This window comes from Phacochoerus africanus, chromosome 14 (assembly GCF_016906955.1).
Source record: "Phacochoerus africanus isolate WHEZ1 chromosome 14, ROS_Pafr_v1, whole genome shotgun sequence".
NCBI lineage: Eukaryota > Metazoa > Chordata > Mammalia > Artiodactyla > Suidae > Phacochoerus > Phacochoerus africanus.
Genome location: NC_062557.1, coordinates 44,345,370 through 44,359,891, shown reverse-complemented (window position 1 = coordinate 44,359,891; position 14,522 = coordinate 44,345,370). Strand labels below are relative to the sequence as shown.

The following is a 14,522-nucleotide window of genomic DNA, read 5'->3' as shown; positions in this document are numbered from 1 at the left end:
TGGATAGTCTCGTTATCATCATGGGTGTTTCTGGGGCTGGGAAGGAGACGTGTAGGGCGGTATCCTTGCACGGTTTGCAGGTGAGGTCACTCAGTGAGCCGGGGCGGGGGGGGGGGGGGGGGGCGCGGTGAAGGGCCCCTCGATTGCCCTCTCCAGCCCAGAGAGGGCGGGGCCAAGAGCGAAAAGGCCCACCGGCCCTGATCCCGCCCCACCAGACTGCAGGGGAAAAAAACCAACACAGCGAGAGAGACGCTGGGCGCAGGCGCAGAAAGCTGATCGCCTGGCGCCCGCTCAGAACTGCCGGAGCATGGAGGCGCCCGCGAACTCCCGGGACCAGCGCTGCGAGGGGCCCCCGGAGTCTGTGCTGTGCCGCGGCTGCGTGGAGCCGCTCGTCTTTCTCGCCAACTTCGCCTTGGTCTTGCAGGGCCCGGTCACTACGCAGTACCTGTGGCACCGCTTCAGTGCCGACCTTGGCTACAATGGCACCCGCGACAGGGTCAGCTGCAGCAACCACAGCGTGGATCCCACCGCGCAGGTAGGAGCGGTCGCGGGGGGAAGAAGCGAGCGGCGTGGCAGGGGCGGGCCCTGGACTGGAGCGTGGGGCAGCGGCGGGGGCGGGGCCTGCGTGAAGGTTTGGGGCCATCCGGGGGCTTGGGCTTATACGGATATTGGGTGGTGGGCGGGCCAGAGCAAAGTTGGGGCCTGAGAACTGCGGTGTAGGGTTGCATAAAGTTGATCTCGATAAACCGAGCCTTGAGGGTAAACAAAAAGGGGGTGTTGACTGGAAAAAAAAAAAAATCCATAACCTAAAAGTTGAGAACTATGTTTTATTTGGTGGACTTCCCCAAGACTCAGGCCCTGTAGGCAGTTTCGCAGATAAAGCAGCAGACTACTCCTATGAGATAAGGGAGGAGCCAGGATTATATAGGAGTTTTGCAACAAAAACCAGACAGTCGGAACATCAAAATACTACTGTTAATTAAAGAAAGACATCTCAAGTTAATGAATTTAGTACTTTGCTACATAAGGGAAGATATGAGAGCCTGGGCTTATTGAAATCATTCCTTTTTTTTGAAGGGCCGCACCCCTGGCATATGGAGGTTCCCCGGCTAGGGGTCTCATCCATGCTGTAGCCACTGGCCTACGCCACAGCAACAGCAACATGGGATCCCAGCCAGTCTGTGACCTACACTACAGCTCATGGCAATGCCAGATCCTTAACCCACTGAGCAAGGCCAGGGATCGAACCCACAACTTCATTGTTCCTAGTCAGATTCGTTAACCACTGAGCCACAGCGGGAACTCCGAAATCATTCCTTTGTTGTGCACTTTAGCTGGCTAAGGACCAGTATCCTGTTCTTGCCCTTCCTGGGTCCCCTTAGGGTGCACCTTTGGGGGGTGGCTGCAGCAGCTGAGAGCTTTGCAGTGGCATCCTCTTTGTTTCTGTCCTTCGTTCCTTCAGAGCTTGCCATCAGGGGCAATAGGGGTGGCTGATGGCTTGATGGCCGCAGCATCCTTTGTTGGCTGGTGTGGCAGGCGGCGTTTTTCATTCACAGTGGGAAAAGTCAGAGAATGTAACATGCCCGTTTCCCGTACCCGCTCCAGTGTCAGTTTTTGTTTTTGTTTTTGTTTTTTGTCTTTTTGCCATTTCTTGGGCCGCTCCTTTGGCATGTGGAGGTTCCCAGGCTAGGGGTCTCATCGGAGCTGTAGCTGTCAGCTTACGCCAGAGCCACAGCAACGCGGGATCCAAGCCATGTCTGCAACCTACACCACAGCTCACGGCAACGCCGGGTCGTTAACCCACTGAGCAAGGACAGGGATCAAACCCGCAACCTCATGGTTCCTAGTCGGATTCGTTAACCACTGCGCCACGACAGGAAGTCCCAGTGTCAGTTTTTCAGGGTTGTACTGAAATTCTGTGAGGTTTAGGGCTGCAGAGAAAATCTTCATCCCAGGATGGTGATGGTGTCGGGGGTGGGCAGCCCAGGGCAAGGAGCAACACCTGGGTAATAAGACTCTTGCCTGCACAGGAAGTGGAGACTCTTACCTCCCACTGGACCCTCTACATGAATGTCGGCGGCTTCCTGGTGGGACTCTTCTCCTCCACCCTGCTGGGCGCCTGGAGTGACTGTGTGGGCCGCCGCCCGCTGCTGGTGCTGGCCTCCCTCGGCTTGCTGCTCCAGACCCTGGTGTCTATCTTTGTGGTACAGCTGCAGCTCCACGTTGGCTACTTTGTGCTGGGCCGCATCCTTTGTGCCCTCCTCGGCGATTTCAACGGCCTCCTGGCCGCTGGCTTTGCCTCCGTGGCAGATGTCAGCTCCAGCCACACCCGTACCATCCGAATGGCCCTGCTGGAAGCATGCATCGGGGTGGCGGGGATGCTGGCAAGCCTTATTGGAGGCCACTGGCTTCAGGAGCATGGTTTTGCCAACCCCTTCTGGCTGGCCTTGGCCTTACTGATAGCCATGACTGTCTATGCAGCGTTCTGCTTTGGTGAGACGGTGAAGGAGCCCACACCTGCCCGGCTCTTCACACTCCGTCACCACCGATCCATTGTCCAGCTCTATGTGGCCCAGGCTCCAGAGAAGTCCAGGAAGCATTTAGCCCTGTACTCCTTGGCCATCTTCGTGGTGGTCACTGTGCATCTGGGGGCCCAGGACATCCTGACCATCTATGAGCTGAGCTCACCCCTCTGCTGGGACTCTAGGCTGATCGGCTATGGCTCTGCGGCTCAGCAACTCCCCTACCTCACCAGCCTGCTGGGCCTGCGGCTTCTGCAGCACTGCCTGGCCGACAGCTGGGTGGCTGAGGTCGGCCTGACCTTCAACATCCTGGGGTTGGTGGTCTTTGCGTTTGCTACCATCACCCCCCTCATGTTCACAGGTAAAGCTTGTGGGCTCAGAGACAGTTTATCTTAGAAGCGCTGGGTGAAAACTGGGGGGCAGCCATGTGCTGCCCCCACATGTAGTTCGTGCCCGGGTCTTTGGAAATGTTTCCGTGCCCCTGGCCTGGGCTGGAGGACAGACAACCAAGAAACCTGGTAAAAATGCCGTCTTTGTGAAATAGAAAATATAGACCTTCTGTAGCCAAAGGAATCCATTCACGCTATCACTTAATGAGTGAGATAGGGCCAAAGACAAAAATATGGCTCATACACTGATTGCGCTCCCACAATCTATATTTGTGGTGCTCTTAAGCAAAGTCCATGCCACTTCTCCGATAAGAATCACGAGACCTATTGCAAATGTCCTTGGTCAGCTTGTTTGGGTTTTGTTCCTGTTTTTTGCTTTTTAGGGGCGATCCTGTGGCATCCGGAGGTTCCCAGGCTAGGGGTCTAATCAGAGCTACAGCTGCCGGCCTACACCACAGCCACAGCAATGCTGGATCCGAGCCGTATCTTCGACCCACACGGCTCATGGCAATGCCAGATCCTTAACCCACTGGGTGAGGCCAGGGATTGAACCTGCAACCTCATGGTTCCTAGTCGGATTCGTTTCTGCTGCGCCACAATGGGAACGCCTTGTTTGGATTTTTTTAAAAAAGCCAGTCTTCTCAGACTACAGATGTCAGTTTCCTGCCTGCGGTAGTTCTTTCTTTGGTTGGGGGGGGGGTGTGACTGGGAATGAGGAAGTTAACTTTTTTGAAGGGACAGGTTTGTTTTATTTATTTATTTATTTATTTAGTCTTTTTAGGGCCACACCTGCGGCATGTGGAGGTTCCCAGGCTAGGGGTCAAGTTGGAGCTGTAGCCACTGGCCTACGCCCACAGCCACAACAACAGCAGATCGAAGCCACGTCTGCAACCTACACCGCAGCTCACAGCAATGCCAGTTCCTTAACCCACTGAGCGAGGCCGGGGACCAAACCTCTGTCCTCATGGATGCTAGTCAGATTTGTTTCCACTGAGCCACGGCAGGAACTCCATTGAAGGGACAGATGTATTTTGAGAGAGTCCTAAAATATTTTGTGTAGAGTCAGCCACCCAGTAATCACAGGTCTCTTAGTGTGACTGCTCGCTTGGACAGTGTGGCTGACAGGGACCAGGTACCATTCTCGCCTGCCCTCGGCAGCACCCCTGCCGCTCGGTGTTATTGGGCTCCATGCCCTCAGGGGTGCAGAGAGGATGAAGATGCTATCATTGCTCTGGGGAGCCCTAGTGCAGTGGGATTTGGGGGCCTGTCGCCTGAAGGGACCCCGGGGGACCTCATGATGTAGCCACTTTGGAGGCTCCCCTGTCCTCTCGTGGTTTTGCTGAGGAGACAGCCCTTGCACAAGGGAGAGGAAATAGTTACAAAGGAAACAGTGTAAGTCTGGGAGTAACTAAGCGTCAAGGGAAAAGGAACTTGCATTTCCCCTGTGCTTACTGTGCAGTAGCTCATTAGGGAAGTTCTTCCTGGGTCTAACTCGAGTCCTTCATGGGGCGGGGGGCGGGTAGGGATCAGTCCAGGAGCAGTGCTCCCCTCTCCACACCCCATTTTCTTGATGATTGTTTCTTCCTCCGCAGGGTACGGGCTCCTCTTTCTGTCGCTGGTCATCACTCCTGTCGTCCGGGCCAAGCTGTCCAAGCTGGTGAGCGTGTCTGAGCAGGGTGAGTGTCCGGGTTAGCCTGTGTCTGGTTTCTCAAGCCCAGTGTTGCCTGAACTGGGCAGAGGGCACACATGGCCAGGAAGCAGCTTACCTTCCTCTCTCGCACCCTGGAGAAGTAAGGAGCCAAGACAACGGCATGGCTGTCCGCTCGCCCAAGCTGGAGTTGCTGTCATGGCTCAGCGGTAACGAACCTGACTTGTATCCACGAGTTGATCCCTGGCCCCACACAGTGGGTTAGGAATCCGGCGTTGCCATGAGCTGTGGTGTAGGTCTCAGATGGGGCTCAGATCTGGTGTGGCTGTGGCTGTGGTGTAGGCTGGCAGCTGCAGGTCCGATTTGACCCCTGGCCTGGGAATGTCCATATGCTGCAGGTGCAGCCCTAAAAAGCAAAAAAAGAAAAAAAAGTGCCCAGAGCAGGACCACCGTGCTTTGGATTTTCAGACCACAGGTTTGGAATTTGTGGTCAGCAGTGCACAATTATCCAAGGTCCTTTTGGATAAGCCAAGTGGAGGATTTACTCTTTCCAGACCTCAGCTTTTCCATCTGTAAAATGGATGTGACATGCCAGAGTTCCCTGCTTCCCCGGGATCAACATGTCCAAGCTCAGAGGAGGCAAACTACTTTGTGATATAGGTTTCAATGTCTCCCAAGTGGCGATGAAGCAGAGGCCCGCAGGGTTAAATTGACTCACTCAAGGTCACTCAGGAAGTAATGGAGCTAGAATGCACAACCAGGTCTGTTTTGAAGAGCAGCAGGTCTTAGGATCTAGCTTTTACTTTATTTTTTTGGCTGCACCTGTGGCATGTGGAAGTTCCCAGGCCAGAGATCAAACCTGTACCACCACAGTGACACCACCAGGTTCTTAGCCCACTGAGCCACCAGGGAACTCCTAAGATCTGGGTTTTAGTCCTGGCTTTGTCACCCACTGGCTATGGCATCCTGGGCAGGTCCTCTTCCCTCTCTGGACCTGTTTCCTCTTCTGTAGCAAGTATGAATTGCTCTTTTTTTGTTTGTTTATTTTTTTATTATAGTTGATCGGATTGCTCTTGAGGGTATCTGCAGGCCCTTCCAGCTCTGAGACTGACGGTTTAAAATCAGCTTCTGTTGATGTGTTGCTCATTTTGCAAAATTCACATTCTGCGGGCATATCTATAAAGAGTAGCTTTTCAGGCCTCTGGGTCTTTAGACCCTAGTCTGCAAACATCTGGCTTATCCAGTTTTCCCCAGCTACCCTGGAAGGAGGATCTGATGATAGCAGAGACTCTGGTACCATATATAGTCCTCTGTGGCTTCTGTTATCCCCGGAACCCACGTACCTTCATTCATTCACTCAATAAGCTTTTTAAATTTATTTTTTGTTTTTTAAGGCTGCACCCACAGCATACGGAGGTTCGCAGGCAAAGGGTTGAATAGGAGCGACAGCTGCCGACCTACACCACAGCCACAGCAATGCAGGATCTGAGCCATGTCTGCAACCTACACCACAGCTCATGGAAACACCAGACCCTTAACCCCCTGAGCGAGGCCAGGGATCGAACCCCGCCACCTCATGGTTTCTAGCCGGATTTGTTTCCACTGCGCCACAATGGGAACTCCAGTAAACTTTTTTCTAGCACCTTCCCTGTGCCCAGAGGTGCCAAGGGGAACAGGAAAAATTAAGCAGCCCTTACTAATTGGCTGCCAGGGGGCCTGGCCCTGTGATAGGTACTTTACATGTGAATTTAACATCACCAACAATCTATGAAAGGTATTATCCTTAGTTGACAAAAAGGGGCCAGAAACCTGGAAGGATGAGTGACTTAGTCAGTGAGCACATAGCTAGTAAGTACTGAAACTGAGAATTAGCCCAGAAATTTCTCCTAAACAGGAGCTAATTCCAAAGGGGATGAACGGAAACAATTGTATCAGGCTCTGGCTCAAAGATACCGCATGTACTTATAATACGTAGATTCAATCACAGCCATTTGTTTCGGAGCTCTTGTGTGCCCAGGGCTCTCCCGGTAGCCTCCTGACAACACCTGATAGGGGATTTAGGGGGCGGGGAAGGTGAGAGGCCGAGAGGTTAAGGGACTTGCCCCATTTCACACAGGCAGTGGTGTCAGGATGTGTGGGGAGGTCCTGCAGATTCCGGAGTGTGCGGCTTCTTTCTTCCCAGGTGCTCTCTTTTCCGCCGTGGCCTGTGTGAATAGCTTGGCCATGCTGCTGGCCTCTGGCATCTTCAATGCGCTCTACCCGGCCACCCTGAACTTCATGAAGGGGTTCCCCTTCCTCCTGGGCGCTGGCCTCCTCCTCATCCCCGCCCTCCTGATTGGGTAAGGCAGGGCTCTGACCCGTGCTAGGGGATGGATCCCTGTAGCCTCAGGGTCCTCTTCCTCCTCCACCTCCTCCCTCCGGTCCTGGAGGGAGCTCTTCCGTCTGCTCTGGCTGCCTCTGACCCGGCTTGACTTACCTAATCCTCCGGGAGCGGTTCCCCCGGGGCCAGGCCGAGAGCCGGGAGGGGAAGGGTCAGGCTCGCCCGTGCTTCTTGGTGAGGCTGGGGTCTCGCCCCCAGGTCCCCTCATCCCCTTCCATCCCCATTGTACCAATGGACCTACAGTGGCATACATGTGCTAAGGGGAAGCCCGGAGAGCTTCCGCGGCTGGTGGTGGCTGGGCCACAGGCTAACCGGACCCCTTACTTCTTCTGTCTCTGGACATTGTCTCCATCTCTCTGCGTGGGGAGGGAGACACTACCTGGACCAGCCCACCCAATAAAGCCTGTGTCACTTCTCCAGGAGTTGAGGCCCCCCCCCCCCCCGCCCCGTGTTCAATCTGAACCCTGTCTCTGGTCTCTCTCAGGATCCTGGAAAGGGCTAATCATTGCCCTGAATTCCAACAGTTTTCCCAGAGCCCCTGATCGGCCTGGACCAGAGGACAGAGGGCAAGAGGCAGCAACGTGAGCACTAACCAACTGGAAGGATCCCAGCCCCCAGCAGCAGCAGCAGCAGCAGCTCCCCCCGAAGGACAGGGTTCGCCTTGGACCAGGTGGTCACACTAGACCACGGCCCCCACCTCATCCACAGCTGTGCCAGCCTGTGACACTAGGATCTGAAATTGTAACCCAGACAGTCCCGCTCCAGGGCAGGCAGGGGGGGAGCCATTTGGAACAGGGATCTGTTTACCCTTTAGGCCATCAACCACAGAGACCTCGCCAAGAGAGGAGGAGAGGTCGGGCTGGAGGGCCTGGAGGGACTGGCGCCTCCCCTTCCAACCCCAACTGCACAGTTCATGGCGAGCAGCCACCAGTCACTGCTTGGTGATGAAAATGGTACCCGGTCAGTGTCGGCAGTGCAGGGAGGGGCTTGGTGCCCCCTGGGGAGAGGGTGCTGCTGTCTCTGGCTGAGAATCTATCTCCTGGGCTTTGCAGTGCCAATCATAATAAGAAGTCAGTATAATTGCCCAGAAAATGAACCTTCTGGCCCCCAAGGCATTGGGCCTGGGTTGTGGGGTGGGGGGAGGTCCCTTTGTCCTCCTGTTCCCAGTTTGCCCATCATAAGTCAGGCAGCAGTAGCTGCTGCTGGGATGGGCAGGAGCCCCTGAGTTGCCATGGGACTGGTACTGGGCATGGCCAGCCCAGATCTCACCTGCCCACCCTTTATCGTCTCCTGAGCTGCTCAGAGGCAAAGGCTGCCACGCTTGCCTCAGGCCAGCAGAGCGGCTCCGGGCAGAGCCCTGGCCACTCGTTCCTCAGGGTCAGAGGTCCACTGCCTGATGTACCGGTCTTCCAGTTACACCAGCCCAAGTAGAGTCAGATTTTGGTACCAGTCAGCCCTTGAGCAGCTCCTCGTGCTGGGCCTTTCAGCGGGGCCATGTGCTGACCCCCCCCTCAGGCATCTGTAGGTCAGCAGGAACCTGGAGATGGGCCCAGCTCCCCAGAGAACAACGGGCCCATTTCTCAGGCAGTAGGAAAGCCTGGACCTAAAGTTGAAAGGCAAGATTGGATTTGGTATTAAGGCACTGGCTTCGATGAGGGCCAGAAGCCCCCAAGCAAATTAGGTGGTCTTTGACTCCTCGAAACAGTTGGCCACAAGCATGGCCCCTTGCTCATCTTTCTCCCCTCGTTCTCTCTCACCTGCCCTGCCAGCCAGCCTCCCGGCTAGAAATCACACAGGTAAAGGGGGAGGCCGGGGGCAGACCAGGGTCTGCTGTGGCCCTCTGAGCCTGGGCGTGTTTCCAGATTCCCATCTCACTGCCCTCTGTCACGAACAGACCAAAGCAAGGAGAATGCCCTCTGCTGACTGTCCTGGTGGTGCTGATGGCAGGGGGGAGGCGCTGGGCGAGCCTCAGGCCCAGGCTGTACTCTGCTTCAGGCTCGGGTGGGGCCTTGAGCAAGGCCCTCTGTGTCAGGGGCTAGATCAGCCTTGCCCCTAATTGTCTGATCTTGGAGGGACAAGTCAGGAAACACTACATTAAATAATGTTCTAACATCCTTCCTATCTCAGACATTCTAGAAGGTGACGCCTCTCTTCTTGGGCCTGGGGGGAAGGATGAATGGGTCAGAGGTGGACTTTGGACCTCTGAGGGCCCCTGAGCAGTTCATGGTCCTGCGAGGGGTGGGGTGAGGCTGAGGCTGACTCAGCCCCAGCCTGGGGGCCGCAGCTACAGCCCAGCCAAGCAAAAAACCCTGACCCCTCGGACCCATGTCAGCACAGGCTGTGGGGAAAAGGCTATTTCTCAGACTCAGGACCAGCCCCGTGGGGCCAGGCCTAGGTGGAAGGCGAGGGCCCAGGTGCCCGCCTGGCTGCCATCTGGACGGTGTCTGTCGCGATGTGGGAGGCCAGCCCCTGAAGGCAACGGCCTGGCCCGGGGTGGGGGGGTCATCACATCAGCTGCTCTGGAGGCTGGGCTGTGATTCCCCAGGGAGGAAGGAGGCAGGCGGCCAAATGGAGGGTGTGCCAAACAGAAAAAGACACAGTGCTAGGGAACCGCTCTGAGTCCTGCCGGTGAGGGACCTCACGAGGGAGTGGGACTGGCTGGGGACAAAAAGACAAGACTTCTGCTGGAGGAGACTCATCACACATTATTATTATTATTATTATTATTATTATTATTATTGTCTCAGCTCTCGGAGGGCAATATCCAGCCTGCCTCCGTCACCATGGCATCCAAGGCCTGGCACTGGTGGGTGTTCGTGTGGCATGAAGGAAGGAGGTCGGGTGCAGTCAGAGGACTGGCTAAAGACAGGGAAGGGACTGGAATGTAGGAATTCCCAAGCCAGCAGCTGCTGCCAAGAGCTCAGGGCGACCTGGCCAGCACCTGCAGGAGGCATCTCGGGGCTGAGCCAGCCTTCAAGTGTGAACTCACTGTGCTTGGGAGGTGAGAGGCAGGGCAGGTGCCAGCTGAGCCCAGGAGCTGGGACCTGGCTTCTGTGGAAGGAGGATACTTTCTTGCTGTTCTACCCTGGTGGAGGAAGGGGCTGAGCGACACTCCTACTCGGTTCTTGCTGTATAGCCCTGGGGCAGCCTTCTGTTATAAAAACCTGTCCCCCACAGCTAGATTCTTTGGGACAAAGGGAAAGCCAGCCGCCTGTGGAGCCACAGCCCTGCCCAGGCTTCAGCCTCCAGGATGGTTCTCAGGAGAGCAGTCCCACCCCCTGGCGGCGGTGGACTGAGCACCTGGAGGCTGGGTCTGCATCCTGATGCTGCCACCAATGGCGAGAAGCTGGGCACGTCTTTTAGTTCCTTGTCTGTAAGATGGAGATAATACCAGGTAGGGGGGCTCTGATGATTAGAGACCCTGGAGCACAGTGTCAGGGAAATGGCAAACGTGGTGACATGGGCGTCTCAGACCCTTGCTCCTGAGATGTCACTTCTTGATTGTGAGCGCCAGCTCAGCTGGGAGTTTGTGAGAAATGCTGAAACTCGGGCCCCCGCCTTGGGTCTCCTGAATGGACGCTTTGCAGAATTCCCAGGTGATTCGAATGCACCCCTGGCCCTGCTTCAGGATCTTGCCTCTTCCCCTGCAGCTGCAGTTCTGCTCAGGCTGCTGCTTCACCTCCCCTCCCCTGAGCAGGTGAGTGAGGGGGTGGGGAAGGCCGTGGGGCCAGGCTGGGGCAGAGGCCTGGGGCGCAGCACCAAGGCACAGGTCGGGTGGCCAGCTGCCCTTCAAGGCACAGCCTCCCCTGCCCAGATCCAAGCAGGGGTCTCCCATCCACCAGCGAGTGTGGGCCGGCTCATCCTGACCCTGACCCAGACATAGATGTAGCAAAGGAGCCTGCACATCTGGAAGGCTGGGAGGGGACCAGGCCAGCTAAGGACACTGAGTGGTTACAGGGCAAGGCCACAGGGCGGCAGGGAGTGGTGAGCCCAGGGGCCAGGCACAGTCTGGGTGGAGAGCCACGGCTGGACTCTCATCCCTGGCTGGCTCCTGGGCTCCGACTCTGCCTTGGCATCAAGGGCTGGGCATTGCACTAATCTGTATCGGAGGGCACCTGCCTTCACCCTGCACAGGCTGGCAGGGCAGGAAGGGAGTGTGCAGCGAACCCTCAGTCTCCAGGGTCTCCAGAGCTGAGCAGTGACCCTCCCGTGCCTGAGACAGGACCTGGTGGTAGGGCCTGGGTGTTGGTCGCACCCTCACTTTCCTGGGCTAAGGAAATTGGGTTTGAGCCCAATTCCTGAGAAGAGCCCAGGCTGTCTCAGCCCAGGGAGGCCAGTTCGAGGAGCTGCTCCATTGTGGGGAATGATAGAAACAGGGGTCACGCCAGGGCTTGGGAACTTGGGACTGCTTAAGTTGGGCCCATGGGTGCAGCACCCTCCAAACTGGTGTCGGAGCCTGCCGACGAGTCGCGGGAGGAGCGGCCCTGCAGGAAACGGATGATCTTCTCAATGGTGGCCTCCTGGTACTCGTGGGACCACCTGTGGGCACAGAGGCTGGTGGGGTCAGAGGGCTGGGCAGAGGGAGCTGCCGGCCGGGGGCCTGCGTAGCCCACCCCGCCCACTCCTCACTTGATGCCATTGAAGGTGAGCACGGCCTGCATGTCCTCAGGCAGGGTGTGGGGCTCTGGCCACTCAAAGCCATCGATGACAGGCACAATGTTCTTGCCACAGCTCAAAGCAGTCACGATCTCCTGGAGAAAGAAGAGAGAAGAGGAGGAGATCCCGGCTCCCAGCCTGGGTCTGGTGTCAGGCAGGCCCTGGGAGAGCCGGTGGCCCAAGGCTGAGCCAGAGGTGGGATGCTGGCCCTGAAGTCACCTTGACCTCTCCCTTTACCCCCTGCGGTGTGATAATCATTTTATATATTTTTTTGATCTTTGTTCCCGGGTTCTTGGCATAGAACTCCTGAAACCCTCAGAATCTCAGATGACCTGACCCGGGGCGGGGGGTGGGTAAGAGGTTGCATCTAGGTAGCTTCAGAATGGGGGGCTGGTGGCCGAAAGTACTCAACTCTGATTAGAAGGTTGGAACTTTCAGTTCCCCCACAGCCCCCCCTCCACCACCTCCCGGAGGGGAGAGGGGCTGGAGATTGGGTTCAGTCATCAATAGCCAATGACTTCATCGTGCCTGTGCGATGAAACCTCCATAAACCCGCTAAAGACTGGATGGGGGGTTGGGACAGTGGCCCGGGGAGAATGCGGAAGCTCTGGGTCTGCCCTGCCTTCGCTCCCACCCCCCATGCCTTGCCCTGTGCCTCTCTTCTGTTTGGATGTTCCTGAGCTGGATCCTTTATAACACATCAGTAACAGTCAAGTGCTTCCCTGAATTCTGCACTTCGTCCTAGCAAGTTATTGAACCCGAGGCGAGTGAGTGGTCATGGGAACTCCTGGATTTGTGGCCAAATCAGACAGAAAGGCAGAGGGCCTGGGGCTTGGGACTGGGTCTGAAGTGAGGACAGACGTGGGGGGACTGATCCCTTAAACCATGGAGTCCGACACACACTCCAGGTGGGTAGTTAGTGTCAGAACTGAGCTGAGTTGCGGGGCCCTGGTGCAATGGCCTCAGTTTAATGGAGAACTGGTTGTTGGAGTGGGGAAAACCCCACACAAATTTGGTGTCAGAAGAAAAACATCAGACCCCCTGTGTCCACACTGACCCTTCATGAGCCCCTCCAGTTGTAGTCTTTACTTAGTTCTCAAATCCACTCATTTTTCTCTGCCCCCCCACCCCACTGCAGCCCTGCTCCCACACCATATTACCATTGGCCCCCACCAGGTCCCTTCTTACTCATTCTTGCACCTTCTAAGTCATGCTCCACGTTGCCCCTTCACCTAGCTACTCTTTGCAAAATGGAAATGGATAGTGTCACACTCTACTTAACACACTTCACAGCTTTATGTGGTTCTCAGAAAAAGTTCAAGGCACTGCCTGGTTGGCCACAGCTCACGTCTCAAATTCTATACCTGCGCTGTCCTTCCATCTCCTAAGATGTGCCATCCTCTCTCCCTGCACAGGGCCTTTACACATGCTATTTCCTCTGTCTAGGACACTCTCCCTGCCCTTTCACCTAGCTAATGCCAACTCATTTTTCTGATCTGAGCTCAACCAACTTTCCCGGGAAGTCTTCCCTCACTTCTCTGTCCAGGCCAGATCCCCCTGTTATAGGCTGGCATAGGCTCCACAGCACATGCTACAGTGGCCCATAAGTTAAATAATGAAGAGTTCCCTGGTTCCTAGCAGTTAAGGATTCAGCGCTGTCACTGCTGTGCCTCAGGTTCGAGCCCTAGCCCAGGAATTTCTGCATGCTGTGGGTGTGGCCAAAAAAAAAAAAAAATGAACTGAGTCATTTATTTAACATCTGTCTTCCCTGCCAGACATAAGGGTGGGGACCACATCTGGTTTTCACTCACCTTGTAGCTCAGGATCTTTCCTAAAGCCCTGGCCGTAGTCAGCCTTTGCTAAATACTCAGCAGACTGGCTGAATGAACGCGCGAGAGACAGCATAGCCTTTAGGGGTCACCCTGTGGAATCACCAATCTGGGTTCACATCAAATCTCTGATCTCTCACATCAAGGCTCTGTCATGTGAGACGAAAACAACAGGCTCTCAAAGCCTCCGTTTTCTAATTTCTAAACTAGGGTTAATGATAGTCCATACCTTGTAGGATTGTTGGAAGGAATAACTGTGATCCCATGGCAAGTGGTTAGAATAGCGACTAGCATGCAGTGTATGCTTAATAAAAAAACAAGTGTAGGAGTTCCCGTCGTGGCGCAGTGGTTAACGAATCTGACTAGGAACCATGAGGTTGCGGGTTCGGTCCCTGCCCTTGCTCAGTGGGTTCACGATCCGGCATTGCCGTGAGCTGTGGTGTAGGTTGCAGACACGGCTCGGATCCCGCGTTGCTGTGGCTCTGGCGTAGGCTGGCGGCTACAGCTCCGATTGGACCCCTAGCCTGGGAACCTCCATATGCCGAGGGAACGGCCCAAGAAATAGCAACAACAACAACAACAAAAGACAAAAGACAAAAAAAAAAAAAAAAAAAAGAAAAACAAGTGTTATTATTCCCCAGTGAAGTGAGGGTAATAAAACCTACCTCATCAGGTTGTTCTGAGGATATTACTATTAATGGCTACTCTGGTAAATGCTTATTGAATGTTTCTTTCCTTTCAAGGGGGAGCCACAGGGATTGGACTTCCTGAGTGCAGTTCACTTGCGGTTTTCCGTATTGATTACTCACTAAATGTGGCTTCAGGGAAAGGACTTTTAAAACCAGAAGCAATTAAGCACTTAAAACAGCCAAGGAGGGATGATGGAGGCTTTGGAGCTGGTCCAAGGCAAAGGTTCCCACCACCACGCCACCTGCTCTTCCCTCCTTGCAGTCTGCTGGGACAGTGATGGATGCCAAGCACCCTTGTGCTTGTGCTAAGCACAGCCTTCCTGGGGAAGGAATCTGAATACCTTCAACCTGGATTTGCTTCTAGGGAATCTCTTCTTTTTACAGTTGAGAAGAAGGAAGCTCAGTTCAA

General features: G+C 55.2%; 2 protein-coding genes across 2 annotated transcripts in view; one reads left to right on the top strand and one right to left on the bottom strand.

Moving 5' to 3' along the window:
- Window positions 1-227: 227 nt before the first annotated feature.
- Window positions 228-9,053, top strand: SLC46A1 (solute carrier family 46 member 1). The gene is made up of 5 exons (XM_047759129.1): window positions 228-535; window positions 2,031-2,883; window positions 4,504-4,587; window positions 6,742-6,898; window positions 7,424-9,053. The coding sequence occupies exons 1-5, from the start codon at window positions 308-310 to the stop codon at window positions 7,479-7,481; spliced, it is 1,380 nt and encodes a 459-aa protein (XP_047615085.1). The 5' UTR covers window positions 228-307; the 3' UTR covers window positions 7,482-9,053.
- Window positions 9,054-9,643: 590 nt separating this feature from the next.
- The window catches only part of SARM1 (sterile alpha and TIR motif containing 1), a 22,353-nt gene continuing 17,474 nt past the window's right edge, over window positions 9,644-14,522 (bottom strand). The window contains exons 8-9 of the mRNA XM_047759120.1: window positions 11,569-11,690; window positions 9,644-11,478 (exon numbers count right to left, since the gene is read on the bottom strand). Of these exons, the coding sequence (XP_047615076.1) occupies window positions 11,349-11,478; window positions 11,569-11,690 (252 nt within the window). The 3' untranslated portion in view covers window positions 9,644-11,348. The remainder of the gene's footprint in view (window positions 11,479-11,568; window positions 11,691-14,522) is intronic.

Coding starts and splice junctions, on each gene's coding strand:
- SLC46A1 (XM_047759129.1), top strand. CDS start 308: ATGGAGGCGCCCGCGAACTCCCGGGACCAGCGCTGCGAGGGGCCCCCG. Junction 536..2,030: donor GCGTGGATCCCACCGCGCAG/GTAGGAGCGGTC, acceptor TTGCCTGCACAG/GAAGTGGAGACTCTTACCTC. Junction 2,884..4,503: donor CACCCCCCTCATGTTCACAG/GTAAAGCTTGTG, acceptor CTTCCTCCGCAG/GGTACGGGCTCCTCTTTCTG.